Source organism: Salvelinus namaycush, chromosome 30, assembly GCF_016432855.1.
Source record: "Salvelinus namaycush isolate Seneca chromosome 30, SaNama_1.0, whole genome shotgun sequence".
NCBI lineage: Eukaryota > Metazoa > Chordata > Actinopteri > Salmoniformes > Salmonidae > Salvelinus > Salvelinus namaycush.
The window spans coordinates 30,083,693-30,097,837 of NC_052336.1; the positions used below are offsets into that span (position 1 = coordinate 30,083,693).

Sequence of the window (14,145 nt, forward strand, 5' to 3'; positions counted from 1 at the left end):
TTTTCTTGTCCACGTGACTTAAGAGGTCCAGACAACTTTTTGGTAAAGAATACAGTGATGAGTAATAAAACTCCTGTGATAAAATGAAGGGCACTATGAAAAACAGCATCCAGAGGTTGAAGAGTACAGGCAGCTGCACTTTGATAAATAGTATCCACATAATCAAGAACAGGTAAAGGTTGACTGCACAATCGCCTAGAGAGAGACAAGATACTTTTCTGTTACCTCTGAGAATTTAATTGAAATACATTTCAATTCAAGAAGCTGTATTTATATATTGGCGTGTGTTAGGTTTTTATTTTGACAGATAATACAAGAGGGTTCCCTGTAGCTTTGAGGTCTTTCTGGGAACTGTTGGGTCTAATAGATTACTGAGTCCTCAGTGTTTGACTATGGAATGTGTTAGAGCCAGAAGGGAGAGAGTGGCCTATATAGCTACCTGGTTGGGGGGGGGGAAATGATCCACCAGCCTAGTGAGTTACTTCTCCAGTGTTTGTATTTTATTTCTCTTTAGGCGGTAGATCAGCTTTAATATTGCAGTATACTGTGGCTTTTACCAATGTAATTGTTTGCATCATTTCCAATCGCCATATATATATATATATATATATATATATATATATATATATATATATATATATATGTATATATAGAGTAACAGTCAAAAGTTTGAAAACACCTACTCATTCAAGGGTTTTTCTTTATTTATACTATTTTCTACATTGTAGAATAATAGTGAAGACATAAACTATGGAATCATGTAGTAAACAAATAAGTGTTAAACAAATCAAAATATATTTTATATTTGAGATTCTTCAAAGTAGCTCCCTTTGATTTGATGACAGCTTTGCACACTCTTGGCATTCTCTCAACCAGCTTCATGAGGTAGTTACCTGGAATGCATTTCAATTGACAGGTGTGCCTTGTTAAAAGTTAATTTGTGGAATTTCTTTCCTTCTTAACGCGTTTGAGCCAATCAGTTGTGTTGTGACACAAGGTGTGGTTTTCAGAAGATAGCCCTATTTGGTAAAAGACCAAGTCCATATTATGGCAAGAACAGCTCAAATAAGCAAAAAGAAATGACAGTTCATCATTACTTTAAGACATGAAAGTCAGTCAAGAATATTGCTTGGGCCAAGAAACACGAGCAATGAACATTAGACAGGTGGAAATCTTTCCTTTCGTCTGATGAGTCCAAATTTGCGATTTTTGGTTCCAACTGCCGTGTCTTTGTGAGATGCAGAGTAGGTGAACGGATGATCTCCACGTGTATTTCCCACCATAAAGCATGGAGGAGGAGGTGTGATGGTGTGGGGTGCTTTGCGGGTGACACTGTCTGTGATTTATTTAGAGTTCAAGGCAGACTTAACCAGCATGGCCACCACAGCATTCTGCAGCGATACGCCATCCCATATGGTTTGCACTTAGTGGGACTATCATTTGTTTTTCAACAGGACAATGATCCAAAACACACCTCCAGGCTGTGTAAGGGCTATTTGACCAAGCAACGTGATGGGGTGCTGCATCAGATGACTTGGCCTCCACAATTACCCGACCTCAACCCAATTGAGATGGTTTGGGATGAGTTGGACCACGGAGTGAAGGAAAAGCAGCCAACAAGTGCTCAGCATATGTGGGAACTCCTTCAAGGTTGTTGGAAAAGCATTCCTCATGAAGCTGGTTGAGAGAATACCAAGAGTGTGCAAAGTATCAAGGCAAAGGGTGGCTACTTTGAAGAATCTAAAATGTAAAATATATTTTGATTTGTTTAACACTTTCTTGGTTACTACATGATTCCATATGTGTTATTTCATAGTTTTGATGTCTTCACTATTATTATTTTATTTATTTATTTTTTATTCCACCTCTAACCAGGTAGGCTAGTTGAGAACAAGTTCTCATTTACAACTGCGACCTGGCCAAGATAAAGCAAAGCAGTGCGACAAAAACAACAACACAGAGTTACACATAAACAAACGTACAGTCAATAACACAATAGAAAAATCTATGTACAGTTTGTGCAAATGTAGAAGAGTAGGGAGGTATGGCACTAAATAGGCCATGGAGGGGAAATAATTGCAATTTAGCATTAACACTGGAGTGATAGATGTGCAGATGATGATGTGCAAGTAGAGATACTGGGGTGCAAAAGAGCAAGAGGATAAGTAACAATATGGGGATGAGGTAGTCGTGTGCTATTTACAGATCGGTAAGCTGCTCTGACAGCTGATGCTTAAAGTTAGAGAGGGAGATTAAAGACTCAAGCTTCAGTGATTTTTGCAATTCGTTCCAGTCACTGATAGCAGAGAACTGGAAGGAAAGGCGGCCAAAGTAAGTGTTGGCTTTGGGGGTAAACAGTGAAATATCAAATCGAATCAAATCAAATTTTATTGGTCTGCTGGAGTGCGTGCTACGGGTGGGTGTTGCTATGGTGACCAGTGAGCTGAGATAAGGCAGGGCTTTACCAAGCATAGACTTATAGATGACCTGGAGCCAGTGGGTTTGGCGACGAATATGTAGTGAGAGGCAGACAACGAGAGCATACAGGTCGCAGTGGTGGGTAGTATATGGGGCTTTGGTGACAAAACGGATGGCACTGTGATAGACTGCATCCAATTTGCTAAGTAGAGTGTTGGAGGCTATTTTGTAAATGACATCGCCGAAGTCAAGGATCGGTAGGGTAGTCAGTTTTACGAGGGTATGTTTGGCAGCATGAGTGAAGGAGGCTTTGTTGCGAAATAGGAAGCCGATTCCAGATTTAATTTTGGATTGGAGATGCTTAATGTGACTCTGGAAGGAGAGTTTACAGTCTAACCAGACACCTAGGTATTTGTAGTTGTCCACATATTCTAAGTCAGAACCGTCCAGAGTAGTGATGCTAGTCGGGCGGGAGGGTGCGGCAGTAATCGGTTGAAGAGCATGCACTTAGTTTTACTTGCATTTAAAAGCAGTTGGAGGCCTCGGAAGGAGTGTTGTATGGCAATGTAGAAAATAGTAAAAATAAAGAAAATCCTTGAATGTGTATACACAGTATATTTGATTTTTTTTACCCTAACCCTACCACCCCTTCCCTAATTGGAGTAGACTAATGGACAACAATATTTAGCCTTCTACTTCCAGGTTATACATACTATGTACATTTTACGGACACAATATATTTTACATTAGTTATCTTTTTTTGTTTTTAATCCCACCTTCCAGCTACCCTCAACCCCTCCCATATATATCTGAAGACCATTTTTTTTCAAATTGCCATATATTTTTCAACTGTGCTGTGATGTTTCACTAAAGTCCTGAACCTTTCTATTTTCATAGTTTCTACAGATTGTAAATTAAAGATACATTCTTTTTCAGTATTATTATATTATTGATTGATTGACTATGACTTTTCAAATCAACCAGCAGTGCTGTTTGCAGAGTTAGCTCCAGGTAATTCTTCAGCCATTCCTGAACCTGCAACCAAAAACAAGCATATGGCCAGTACCAAAACAAGTGATATAATGATTCTATCTCTTCACAGCAAATCTGCAGAGCTATTATGGTTGTATCTCCCATGTATATGACATTCTATTGGTTGCAAGGATTTTGTATAATAATTTAAACGAACAAAATTGAAGTGTTGAATCCAGCGTTGTTTTGTGTATCAGTTCATAAACCATGTGCCATGGAATCAGTACATCGAAAATCTCTATCCAACTATTTTGCAATCTGTTTGGTTCATATGTATTTTTTTTGGTCCTTAAAAACCTTTTTTTCAATTTTCACCTAAAATTACATACCCAAATATAACTGCCTGTAGCTCAGGCCCTGAAGCAAGGATATTCATATTATTGGTACCATTTGAAAGGAAACACTTTGAAGTTTGTGGAAATGTTAAAGGAATGTAGGAGAATATAACACATTAGATCTGGTAAAAGATAATACCAAGAAAAAAAAGAAGAAAAAATTGTACCATCTTTTAAATGCATGAGAAAGGCCATAATGTATTATGCCAGCCCAGGTGCAATTTAGATTTTGGCCACTAGATGGCAGCAGTGCATGTGCAAAGTTTTAGACTGATCCAAGGAACCATTGTATTTCTGTTCAAAATGTTGTATCAAGACTGCCCAAATGTGCCTAATTTGTTTATTAATAACTTTTCATGTTCAAAATTGTGCACTCTCCTCAAATAATAGCATGGTATTCTTTCACTGTAATAGCTACTGTAAATTGGACAGTACAGTTGGATTAAGAAGAATGTAAGCTTTCTGCCAATATCAGATATGTCCAAGTCCTGGGAAATGTTCTTATTACTTACAACCTCATGCTAATCACATTAGCCTACATTAGCTCAACCGTCCCGCAGGGGACCCACCATTAAATGAAACTGGTAAACTTTTTTATTTATCACAAATTTCTTTAACCAATTTTGGTCTTTATTGCAAGGTCGACAGACAAGTTCCTTACCTTCTCCCCCTTCCACTTGCCTCCTCCATTTTTGCGGTAATGCTGCAATCAGTTGGTTGTAATTTTGGGTAGAGCAGACATTTCCATATATTTTTTGCTAACTGCATGTCTGACATAACTCCACCAGTCCTATTTATGATATAATTTACAAAGATTATACAGTTGTCTTTTTTCATTCAATTTTATATTTTTTTATTGATTAGTATATTTGAGTTTAACCATAATATTTGTTCTGTCGTTTCTGGTGGATTAAAGTGAAATTGCAACTAGCTTTCTATGGCTTGTTTTTAAAATAGCGGTATTTTGGAGATTATTTATTTTTCAAATAATGGAAAGTGAGAGGTTATAATCTGAATAAAGGGAAAAAGGCCATTCATGAACACGGGGTAAGCCATTCTTACTAATCTGCTAGAGAACCAGTTTGGATTTAAGTATAGCTTTTGTTTGACTGAAGCCTTTAGTGAAAGGTCAAATGCTTTAATATTTTATCATTTCTGCCCTCCGAGTTCATATTCATTACATAAATATGCCTGTTTACTTTTGTCTGGCATGCTGTTCCAAATAAAGTGTAATATATTTTGCTCATATAATTTAAAAAACAAGTCATTAGGTGTAAGCAGGGCCATAAGTAAATAGGTCAACTGGGATATGACTAAAGAGTTAATCTGGGTGATTTTTCCAAAAATAGTCAGGTATTATCCTTTCCATGGTAGCAATATTTGATCTAGTTTTGCTAACTTTTTATTAAAATGTATTTTAGTGAGATTATCTATTTATTTCAGGATATAAATACTTCTCCAGTGTTTGCAGATCTGTTTGTTAACTAGGCCTATCCCTCCAATGGACTGACCAGAGCTTCCTTCCACTATATTGCTTACAGCTGGTTCGCCACATATCTGCAAACACAGAAGAGATAAGGGCTAAGGAAAGGTTGGAGGTGAGGGAAGAGTCAGGTGTTTGGGACTGGCGTATTCTATCCATTTCAAGCTGATTGGAATAAGTTGGACCAATGATATTGACCGAGTTTTCCATAAAACGTGTTTTCTGGAAAACAGATTCATTACATAGTGTAGGTTAAAGGGAAAGATGGCACTGTATAGTACAGCCTGAGGGAAGGAGCGAGATCATATAGAACACTTGAAGTGAGGAAGCGTGTGAGGGATTAGATAGCAGAAGGGGCAAGGTGCCCTGTAGCTGAGCACATGGAGCAGATGGATATGAAAGAGAGGGTGGCCTATATTGTCTGTCCCTCTCTCTCTCTGTCTCAGTCTCGGGCCTTCCATCTCTCTTTATGTCTCTGTAGCTTTCTCTCTCAGTTTCTTCCCCCCCCCCCCTCTCTCTCTCTCTCACCCCCCCTCTCTCTCTGACTTAGACAGGTTCATAAGATACAGTCTCTCTCCTTCCTAAGCGTTCAGCACAGCAGAACCAGCCCAGATGAACGCCACTACATGAAGGATTTGCTCTTTCTCCTTTTTAGCATTCTTACATTTTCCCCCCTTCACTTTATCCCTGTCTTTTAGGTTCACAGATTAGTGCGCCAGCGAACGAACGGGGTTGCCTAGCAACGAGTTGAGGAGAGCAGCCTTGAGGCCCGCTGGAGTGATGTCAGTCCGATTATAGTGTGGGGTGGGGTGGGGGGGGGGGGTGGGCTAACCCTCAGTAGAGTTCAGTGTCATCACAGTGTGCACATCCACATCATGTGCAACATCCTTTGCTAGGCCACGGTTTACATAACATTTCAGAGTGGGTGATTGTGTGTGTGAGTACATGCAGGCATGCGTGCATGTGTGAGGGTGTGTGGTGAGATGGAGAAAGAGTCTCATGACTGTTTTTTGTGTGTGCATTCGTGTGTATATGCGTGTGTACAGTACAGTATATCTATAATGGTTAAATTCACTGCACTAAGTTGAGGCATCCAGTACGTCTCTGTAGAAAATGGCTCAGATGATGTTGTGTATGATCTCTAATGACACAGTCGACGCCGACCCATTTATATACAGTAAAACCATTCAGCTTCCGGGCTGTTATACCCACTATGGAAGGTTGGAGCGATAGCTTGGTCATTAAACTCCTCGATAAGCAAGCAAGTCAGAAGGTATCATTTCTGCTTTCATTGCTGGATAACGTCACAGTAGGGTGTTTATACCCTCATCCCTCTCCCACCTCGTCAGCCTGATGGTATTGATTGTGATCACAGGTTGAACAGCAAAGTATTGATCAGTTAGAAATGGATAAGTGTGACATAACGAAGCATCAACTTTTATTATGCAAAGCTGCTCAAGTGCATTCATTGGGCATGTACAGTACGGGGGCATGCACAGTATATGTGAAATAGACCAGACTATGACTGTTAGAGGAAATTACGAGATTTGGCCTCTGATCTGTGAAGGGAATTTTTAGTGTCCCATCTTCACAAGAAGGTTATCAGGTTGGAGTGAGTTGTCAGTTTAGAAGGACATATGTTCGTTCCCTGCATTTTGTCACATTTTCTGTCTCAAATTTTTCCCCTTTGTGTGTGTGTGTGCGTGATAGTGTTTGTGTCTCTCCATGTGTTTTGTCGTTGTCTCATCTTTTCATGTGTCCTCTGTTTCACTCCATTCTCCTTAACTCCATCACGATGACTTCATGTGGAAAAGCTGGTGCTGAAAAGAACAAGCTGTAAGTTTTACCCATGGTGCAAAGTGCTACAGGTCCAGAGGGGGGGGGGGACTGGTGCTTTCACTTTGGCCCAATCCATTGGGGCCAAATAACGCCCTTGCCCATTTCACTTCCCCTCCCTAACTTCCCTCAGGGTTATCCATATAGTACGAGGGAAAGAGGGGACAACCAACCCGGTCATCAAGGGCTGCTCTTTCTTCTGGTTTTGTCCATACTTAGGAGTGTAATTACAGTATATTAAATGACTTCTACACATATATTAGTCAACGAATTAGCAGGCATTGCAGCCCTTCAGGGCCCGATCAGTATGGAACCACAGAAGGAAGTTTAGAGGGGGAATTGAATGAGGGTGTTAATCTGAATTGAACGGGGCATTATTGTGTGTGTTTTGGGGGGAGGTGATGGGTTTGCCCTGTGTGTCCCTGCTCTCACTTCATCCGCCTCTTCTTCCATCTCCCCATTGATCCATCACTCCATCTCATCACTCAATCTGGTGCTGCACAAATCTCTGTGGTCTGTAGGGGACTGATATGTACACGGTTCCAAAAAATATTATATTGACATTAGATTGCAAACCAGATCTAGGTCCTCTCTTCTGTCCCTCTTGTGTTGTCAAGCCCACTGCATGTTTGTGTTAGGTATGTTTTTGTGAGTCGAGGATACTGTGATGCTGATGCCAGATGGTCAAATGGTATTCTTCTGGAATGAACCGCTGGATGTGAGAGTAATAATCACTTCATAATGATTATTCCCAGCTGAGCTGACCTCAAATACTGTATAATCCTCTTCCTCGATATGTTGCATTGCTGTTCTATGTACAGTTCAACGACCCAAAAGACATGCTTGTATGACATGCATGCATGCACATAGATGCACTCTCTAAACACTCACACACACATTCCGAGATAGAGAGTGAATCACATTAGGACATGCTCTGTGGACTTAGTGCTGCAAGCTTCCCTCTGGCCTCCGTGCAGTCAAGAGTTTTTTTTCTCTACATGCTCTGTTGTGTGTGTGTTCCTGCTTATCTGCGTTCTTCTCTTAAATAGAGTTATTGTTACTGTTTTGTTAGACTTCAGTGCGGCTTTTGACGTTATCGATCATAGTCTGCTGCCGGGAAAACGTATGCCTTTACACCCCCTGCTATAGGTCAGATGCCTCAAAGAGGGACTTAGGAAAATAACAATTGTCTTAGAACAGTACAGCACGGCTGACCCTTAAATGCGCGCAGAGAGCTAACATTAATAATATGCATGTCAATCTTTCATGGCTCAAAGTGGAGGAGAGATTGACTTCATCACTACTTGTTTTTGTAAGAAGTGTTGACAAGCTGAATGCACCGAGCTGTCTGATTTAACTACTAGCACACAGCTTGGACACCCTTGCATACCCCACAAGACATGCCACCAAGTCCAGGACAGACTATGGGAGGCGCACAATACTACACAGAGCCATGAATACATGGAACTCTATTCCACATCAGATAACTGATGCAAGCAGTAGAATCAGATTTAATTAACAGATAAAAATACACCTTATGGAACAGTGAGTACTGTGATGAGACACACATAGGTACAGACACACGCACACACACTACACACCCACACACAGTACATTGTAATATTGTTGTATGGTGGTATTATACATTTTGTATTGTAGATATGTGGTGGTGTAATAATGTTTAATGATGTACTGTTTTATTCTTTGTTTTAACAATCTCAAAAAAGTATACTTTAAGAATTTTTTTTGTAAATATATTCCTCCATATTTTACGATGTTTAGCTCACATAATATAATAAATGTGGCCAAAACGAATGTAGGCATTAATAAATGCATTTCTATAGCTTCGAAAATATATTTTTTTAAATGGTGAGGGAGTGCCAAGATGTAGTCACGGTGGCTTGAACACAGCGCCTCCTACAGTCATCTAGTGTACAGTGCATTCGGGAAGTATTCAGACCCCTTGACTTTTTCCACATTTTGTTACCTTACAGCCTTATTCTAATATGGATTAAATAAAACAAAATCATCATCAATCTACACACCATACCCCATAAACAGGTTGTTAGACATTTTTACAAATGTATATATTTTTTAAATAAATACCTTATGTAAATAAGTATTCAGACCCTTTGCTATGAGACTCGAAATTGAGCTCCGGTGCATCCTGTTTCCATTGATCATCCTTGAGATGTTTCGACAACTTCATTGGAGTCCACCTGTGGTCAATTCAATTGATTGGACATAATTTGGAAAGGCACACACCTGTCTATGTAATGTCCCACAGTGCATGTCAAAGCAAACACCAAGCCATGAGGTTGAAGAAACTGTCCGTAGAGCTCTAAGACAGGATTGGGGGAAGGGTACCAAAATATTTCTGCAGTATTGAAGGTCCCCAAGAACCTGTTCTCCATCATTCTTAAATGGAAGAAGTTTGAAACCACCAAGACTCTTCCTACAGCTGGCCGCCTGGCCAAACTGAGCAATCGGGGTAGAAGGACCTTGGTCAGGGAGGTGACCAAGAACCAAATGGTGACTCTAACAGAGCTCCAGAGTTCCTCTGTGAAAATAGGAGAACCTTCCAGAAGGACAACCACCTCTGCAGCACTCCACCAATCAGGCCTGGTAGAGTGGCCAGATGGAAGCCACTCCTCAGTAAAAGGCACATGACAGCCCATTTGGAGTTTGCAAAAAGGCACCTGAAGGACTCAGACCATGAGAAACAAGATTCTCTGGTCTCATGAAACCAAGATTGAACTCTTTGGCCTGAATGCCAAGCGTCACTTCTGGAGGAAACCTGGCACCACCCCTATTGTGAAGCATGGTGGTGGCAGCATCATGCTGTGGGGATGTTTTTCAGCGGCAGGGACTGGGAGACTAGTCAGGATCGAGGGAAAGATGAACGAAGCCAAGTACAGAGAGATATTTGATGAAAACATGCTCAGGACCTTGGGTGAAGGTTCACCTTTCAACAGAACAACAAGCCTAAGCACACAGCCAAGACAACGCAGGAGTGGCTTCGGGATAAATATCTGAATATCCTTGAGTGGCCCAGCCAGAGCCCAGACTTGAACCAGATCAAACATCTCTGGAGAGACCTGAAAATAGCTGTGCAGCGACGCTCCCCATCCAACCTGACAGAGCTTAAGAGCATCTGCAGATAAGAATGGGAGAAACTCCCCAAATACAGGTGTGCCAAGCTTGTAGCGTCATACACAGGAAGACTCGAGGCTGTAATCGCTGCCAAAGGTGCTTCAACAAAGTACTGAGTAAAGGGTCTGAATACTTATGTAAATGTGATATTTCAGGGAATTTTAAAAACCTGTTTTGCTTTGTCATTATGGTGTATTGTGTGTAGATTGATGAGGGGGAAAAACGATTTAATCAATTTTAGAATAAGTCTGTAACATAACAAAACCTAGAAAAAGTCATGTGGTCTGAATACTTTCCGAATGAACTGTAACTAGCTACCAAGAAGCCATTTCAGGCTGTCGATCATGTCAGAGTAGCTAGCTTGTCTGTCTTAGCTGTTATGCCTGCTGACAAGGTTGATAGACTTTAGAAAAGCAAGCAATTACTAAATATACTGAATAAGACTCACATTCCTTTAAATCTTTACCCGGATTTGAGCAGAGATGCAAAGAAGCATATTTAGTTTATTTAACAAAATAACCACCAGTCAGGAGGATACAGACAGCTCAAGTGGTATGCTTAAATATGCCGAAAAATTTACATATTTTTTACACAAAATTTATCATAATGATTATGCCTCTAGATTGCAGGAACAAGCTTTTTCAGGTGTTTGAAAAATGCTAAATATGGACCGCCTAATTGGTAAGTAGTAGACTGGAAAATACCAGTGAAGTAAAGTATGATTTAGGTAAAAATCCACTGACAACACTGCACCCTAGTGGCTCTTTCAAGTATTTCAGTAGATTTCTGTGCTTAGAGCAGTAAGATACTTTATGTTCATGAACTTCGTGTTTATTTTGAAAGCTCTCGGCGATCCCCACTTCCACACCAAGCCTCAGCAGGTTTACCACATGTCAAGGTCAGCAAACACTACATCCGTTTTACACCAGCCAGGTCTGAATGCACAGACCCACCCACACACATATCCTGTAGTGGGTGGTTGGTTGTGAGTCACATGTGGAGGGGGAGGAGTTTGGTTCTTGCCAGAGGTTTTTATTTGGCCAAGTTTCTCTAGGTTGCCATGGTCTTCTTTGGTTGCCATGTTCTGATCATTATGGTCTGGATTAGTTTGGTACAGCCACTCTATACCATAGTTCATCACTGTGCCATTTGTATGTTAGGTTCTCATTCTCTTTTCTCCTTCTCTATTTTCTCTCTCTCTCACTCTCCAGCTCTCCAGCCTCAGGAAGCCAACGGAACTCCAGCGTGTCCTTCAGCCTGCCCCCCTCCTGCACCCCTCCTTCCAGCCTGCCCCCTCACCTCTGCAGCCCCCCGGACACCTCGTCCCTCTCCTCTTTACCCCACTCTGCCTCGCCCAGCCTCAGCGACCTCTTCGGCCTGCCCACCCCACCCATGGGGAGTACGAGTGGCTTCGGCAGCATGGGCGGTAGCCTTGGTGGAGGGTCCTCGTGCGGGGACTCGCGCTCCCCCTCGCCACTCACCCTAATGCAGGCCGTAGCCACCTCGGGCAAGCCCTTCGCCTCCAAGCCCGTGGAGCTGTGGAGCAAGCTGGACGTGGCCGACTGGCTGGACAGTCTGAATTTGTCGGAGCATAAAGACGCCTTCCTGGACAACGAGATCGAGGGCGCCCACCTGCCCTCGCTGCAGAAAGAGGATCTGATAGACCTGGGGGTGACGCGGGTGGGCCACCGCATGAACATCGAGAGGGCCCTCAAAATGCTGCAGGACAGATAAAGCCAGGGGGTGTGGATTTATCTGAAACACTCTCTATCCTACCTGTTCTCCTTTTCTGTCTGGGACGATTTAGGAATCGGCCTCTGACTCCTCCCTTCCTGCCTCGACTCTGTGGCGTGTATGCGTTTGATCATTCCCATTCTGCTTCCCGAGTATCAGGGGATGTCGGAATCCTGGAGGAACTGCATCAATCCAGAATGGAGAAAAAGTGGGGGGAAATCCTGTATCTTTTTAGGGATGCTCATGTCACCACACTTTGGAATATTCTTGAAACGTAGCCCTCAAACACTTTGAAATACTGATAGAAATCCAACCTGGACATTTTTGGAATACTAAAGACTACATCTCCCAATTTGCTTGGGAATACTCAATACTTTTTCAAGCTCCCACAGTGCGGGTGTTTGAAACCAGCTGAGCTGGTCGGCGCTCCTTTTCTATCTTTGCTAGAGTTTCTTCAGAGAATATTTCGTCACTAGACGTCAAACCGTGGGTTATGTTTATGGATGCATCTGACGTTGTAGAGACATTTGAAAAACATTAGAAACGAGAACCTTTGCAGAAATGTTTTGCTTAATCCTAAACCATAGCACTCGCTGCAAGCAAATACACACACACACACACACACACAGATCCGGCAATGGCCTTCTCCTGAGAGAGAGAGAGAAACATAATGATGTGTTAGTCTTTTCTAATGCATGGCTGGAGGGGCTCTACTGTAGCAGGCACCACTGTCCCCTTCACATCCCTGTTCACTGTGGAAGGTGTGTGTATTTGCGTTTTTGTCAGAGACATGTTTGTGAGGTGTGTGTGCGCGCACGCTGTGGGAGGTTTGTTAAATGGGTTTTTAGAAAGACACGAGTGAGAGTGTAAGGTCTAGATTCAATCAAATCGAGCGTTAAGCAGTGCTAGCCGACACCTGCATAGCTGATGTTTTGGCGGTGTCGGAAGTGTAACTGTGTTGGAGCTGTCAAATCGGTGATCGTTGTCACGAAGCCACACCCATTCCTTTCGTGTTTAGAAGTTCAAAAAGAGAAAGTGTATGCTATATAGAAATAATATAGCATACAATAATACGCTCAAATCGAAAATCATGAAACAAAATAATGAGGATTTCTATCAACCTGATCAAGGTGTCGGCTGCATCTCACATTCCGGTGTTCGAACTTGTGAACAGGGCTGCGTGGGATTTATCTTAATGCGACTCCGTGCAGCCAATGGCAATGTCTGTTTTAGGTATAATGCCAGGAGCCGCTTGTGGATTTGACAGCTCTAACACAGTTCCACTTCCGACACTGCCAAAACAACCCTACACTGGTGTTGGCTGGCGCGGATCTGATATAATCGAGCCCTAAGTGTTGGCGTCATGTGTGTTTTCATCGTCTTCCACACACTTGACAGTGACCCAGACAGGAGTGGAATGCCAGACCCCTACTCCCTACCCCCGAACCAACCAACCTCCCTCCAGGCCTATGACAGAAATAATCCACCTATCACAACAACAATTTCCCTGCCATAATATCACCATCTCTCTCCTCTCTATTCAGCCATCTTTAATCATGTCTAATCACTGAGTGATTCCTTTCACAGATCAAACATTGTTTTAATATTAACACCAGTGTGTGCTGTTGTGTTATAGGTGAGGGTTAACAATTTGTTGACATAATGATTCTCGGCGAGTAGTTGAAGACAACCATTTAAAGGATGAGTGCAAAACGGGTGTTACTTTCTGATCTGTGTTAACATAGGACACTGTGGTTGACTGTGTGCTTGTTTTTAGACAGCTAACCTATACTGTGCATTGCAGGGGCCAAGAATACTATGAATACTATGAATAATATGAATTCACTCAAATCTGCTACCCAGACATTCACACAATCACCGAAGAGGATTTAAAAAAAGATTTCTAGGAACGTTTACAAAGTTTGTGTATAGTCAGTGTTTGCATTGCCGATGAATCACAAAATGTATTTATTGACGAGAAGAGGTGTTAGTCCTACCTGGTGTTTCCAGAGGGAAGAAAAGAGGTGTGACACAGCAGCACCAACTGAGCAGCTATTAGAGGGGTATGGTTTGATCCAGGCAATAAAGGCTTTCGATGATGCATTTGGTCCCTGTTCGTTTGAGAATGAGAGGGAGAGTCCTCCGTAACACTTT

At 41.9% G+C, this 14,145-nt stretch overlaps 1 protein-coding gene across 1 annotated transcript in view; it reads left to right on the plus strand.

Moving 5' to 3' along the window:
* The window catches only part of LOC120025092 (SH3 and multiple ankyrin repeat domains protein 2-like), a 167,776-nt gene extending 155,785 nt beyond the window's left edge, over positions 1-11,991 (plus strand). The window contains exon 21 of the mRNA XM_038969526.1: positions 11,469-11,991. Within this exon, the coding sequence (XP_038825454.1) occupies positions 11,469-11,991 (523 nt within the window). The remainder of the gene's footprint in view (positions 1-11,468) is intronic.
* The last annotated feature ends 2,154 nt before the right edge of the window (positions 11,992-14,145 follow it).